The sequence below is a fragment of the Stomoxys calcitrans genome, chromosome 5 (assembly GCF_963082655.1).
Source record: "Stomoxys calcitrans chromosome 5, idStoCalc2.1, whole genome shotgun sequence".
Lineage (NCBI taxonomy): Eukaryota > Metazoa > Arthropoda > Insecta > Diptera > Muscidae > Stomoxys > Stomoxys calcitrans.
This window is the reverse complement of record NC_081556.1, coordinates 34,006,532-34,009,669: the sequence shown is the minus strand read 5'-3', so window position 1 is coordinate 34,009,669 and position 3,138 is coordinate 34,006,532. Positions and strand designations below refer to the sequence as shown.

The 3,138-nt window shown below is 39.8% G+C and overlaps 1 protein-coding gene across 1 annotated transcript; it reads right to left on the bottom strand.

The window, feature by feature from the left end:
- Positions 1 to 995: 995 nt before the first annotated feature.
- On the bottom strand, positions 996 to 2,699 carry LOC106094959 (probable cytochrome P450 6a13). Its single transcript, XM_013262202.2, has 2 exons — positions 1,494 to 2,699; positions 996 to 1,437 (listed from the first exon to the last, which is right to left on the bottom strand). The coding sequence occupies exons 1-2, from the start codon at positions 2,599 to 2,601 to the stop codon at positions 1,022 to 1,024; spliced, it is 1,524 nt and encodes a 507-aa protein (XP_013117656.2). The 5' UTR covers positions 2,602 to 2,699; the 3' UTR covers positions 996 to 1,021.
- Positions 2,700 to 3,138: the final 439 nt, after the last annotated feature.

Genomic DNA, 3,138 nt, shown 5'->3' with positions numbered 1-3,138 from the left:
AGCTTGATACAGCTCCCATATAAACCTATCTCCCTATTTTGCTTCTTGAGCCCCTACAAGGCGCAATTCTTACTAGATTTGTCTGAAAGATTACACAATGACTTCTACTATAATCTCCAATATTCAGTTCAATTATGATCCGAAATTAACCATAGCTTGATATATTGTTCCAAAAACATAGCAATTCTTTTCTTTTGTCCTTCGTTTCCTTAAAAAGAGACACCGTGACAAGAGTTCGACAAATGCGATCCATGGTGGAGGGTATATAAGATTAGGCCCGGCCGACCTTAGCACGCTCTTACTTGTTTTTCTTGTCACTCTTGCGATCACAAGCGAATTTCTTATAAATCGGTTCAGATCCAGATATAGCTCCTATATATATATTGGGTTGCCCAATAAGTAATTGCGGATTTTTTAAAAGAAAGTAAATGCATTTTTAATAAAACTTAGAATGAACTTTAATCAAATATACTTTTTTTACACTTTTTTTCTAAAGCAAGCTAAAAGTAACAGCTGATAACTGACAGAAGAAAGAATGCAACTACAGAGTCACAAGCTGTGAAAAAATTTGTCAACGCCGACTATATGAAAAATCCGCAATTACTTTTTGGGCAACCCAATATAACTTCCTATTTTTATTTTTAAATCTTTAGCAAGCGCATCTTTCCAAAATTTTGCACAGAAAATTTCTCTAGGACTCCCATAATACACATGGATGTTGGCCAAAATTCTTCATTTCAAATGTTAACAAATTTTAATCTTGACGACTTAGCCTGCATACCCAATGTGGTGTAGGCTATCAAAAGGTCGGCTTCAGCCATCTTTAGCCCGTCCTTACTTGTTGTTTTTATGTTGGATAGCAATTATCTATTTTCAAGATTAAAATCGAGAGTGATGCAATTAAAATTGCATTTTTAATTTAAAATTGCCAGCCATTTTTGCCCCACTCAAACTAATGCGCAATTAAATGCACAACAATTAAAAATCTAGTTGCACTCATCGAATATGGTTTTTATTATTTTTAAATTTTTTCCACCTTCAAAAATACACCGCCCTCAGGTCCCAGTATGAAATTGATTTTAGTAAACTGCATAGGTATCTGTGTTTCATTGCAGCGACTAAAGCGAAACTTTCTTAGCAGAGATATGAGGCCCACACGGGCTTGCATTTTGCCAAAACGCATGCCAATACAATTGCGGGGACCATCACCAAATGGGAGATAAGAGGAGGGATGACGTTTGGCTTGTTCCTCGGGTAGAAAACGTTCGGGATCAAACTTCTCGGGATCAGGATATAGATCAGGATCACGGTGTATGGCATCCACGGGCAAAATAACACGCAATCCCTTTTCCAACACAATATTGGTATTGGGAACTTGATAGTCATTCACACAGGTGCGCACCAAATGGGGGGTCACTGAATATTTGCGCAGAGTTTCTGGAAAATAGAGAATGCTATAAAAAAAACTTTTAGAATGTTAGAGAAATCCCTACCTGCTACCACCATGTCCATATAATGCATTTCCTTAATACACTCATAGCTAACTTGGTTTTGGTGTTTCTTCAAAACATCAATGATTTCTTGGCGCAACTTTTCTTGCACCTCTGGATTCAAGGCCAATTCATAGAGGCAAAATGACATGGTGGTGGAGGAGGTATCGAAGCCAGCCAAAAAGAACACCATGGCCTGGGCAGCCAATTGCTCCAAAGTCAAACCACTGGCCATATCCTCTTCATCCACCTTGTGACCTTGGGCCACTAGCTTGTCACGCTGCTCCTTCATCTCTATCATCATGTCCATGAAATCATTACGTCTGATGTTGTTTTTCTGTCTATACTCCACAGTTTCTTTGACTGCCTTTAGAAAGAATTCTGCCACCTCATCACGGAAATTTTTCATTCTCAGCTTTTGAGCCAATTTGGGATTGGTAAACATAAATCCCTGCACAGCAGCCTTGTGGCGTGGGTTCTCAAACACCGAACGACCCATGCGACGAAATTCTGCCTGAGGATCAATCAGACTATTGCATTCCAGGCCAAAGGCACAGGTGCCTATGACATCGGTTGTATAGCGAGCACACAGATCCTTAACCTCCACTATGCTGTTGTGGGTCTCCATGGACTTGAGGCAAGCCATTTCCAATTTTTCACCCACACCCACCACGGTGGGGAACATAAATTTCATTTTTCCACTAGTAAAGACAGGTGAAATTTTGTGCCTCAATACACGCCATCTCTCGCCATCGAGGAAGAGCAGATTGCCCGTTAAAGGATCATCCTTCTCATTGTGGAATAGACCACGATCGCTGAAGCTTTGAAATTGCCTCACCATTATGTCCTTGATAATGTCCAAATCCAATACAAAGGCAGCCCGGGTGGTGAAGGTATAGAATCCTGCTATGGGAGTGATGTTTTTGTATTTACGATAGATTCTCTCATTGATGTCCCTCCAGTGGTAGCGTTTGCCCAAACCCTGCATATTGCCTATGAAAAACGAGGGCTTATCATGTGGCACATTGCGCTTTTCCCAATACGAGTAATGATCTTTCAGCCATAGATACAAGGCTAACAGGGTTAGCACCAACAGGGCCACAAACAACATTCTGTTAAGATTTTCACACAATCACTTTCGTGCAACGTACGCTTTGTTCAAGTTTTTGTATAGAACTGAATGAAAGTCAGTGAGTGCTCTGCTTATTTGTCGATTGTCTACTCTGCCTGTCTGTGAGTTTGGTTCTTATTAACAGCTGATTTTGGTATACTCTGGTCTCTCTGGTAGCTCTCTATTTACAAAAGTGCTTTTTGGCAAATGCAGGTGATTCATAAGCATGATGCGGGCAACTTGGTCAATTGAGTTATTGTTGTGTAAGCTTTACAATGAAATGCGCCAAATTTGTATCAACAAAGGGTAATTAAATAAGAGTATCACAAAAAATAAGTAACAAACAAGTAAAAGCGATTTTGGCCGGTTCTCCGCCATGGATCGCCTGAGATAAGTTCTTTGAATGACTTTGTCAAATAGGCGCTAGAGAAAGTTATGAAAAATTACCACGTTGAAAATTTCTGCAATATCAGAAAGTAATTGCATTCCCTATAGGTTTAAAAAGTCGAATCGGGCGATCGGTTAATATGGAAGCTA

What these genes read in the sequence shown, in the direction of transcription:
- LOC106094959 (XM_013262202.2), bottom strand. Translation starts at nt 2,601, where the DNA reads ATGTTGTTTGTGGCCCTGTTGGTGCTAACCCTGTTAGCCTTGTATCTA. An exon ending in TATGGACATGGTGGTAGCAG is followed by an intron (nt 1,438 to 1,493) that starts GTAGGGATTTCT and finishes TCTATTTTCCAG; the next exon opens with AAACTCTGCGCAAATATTCA.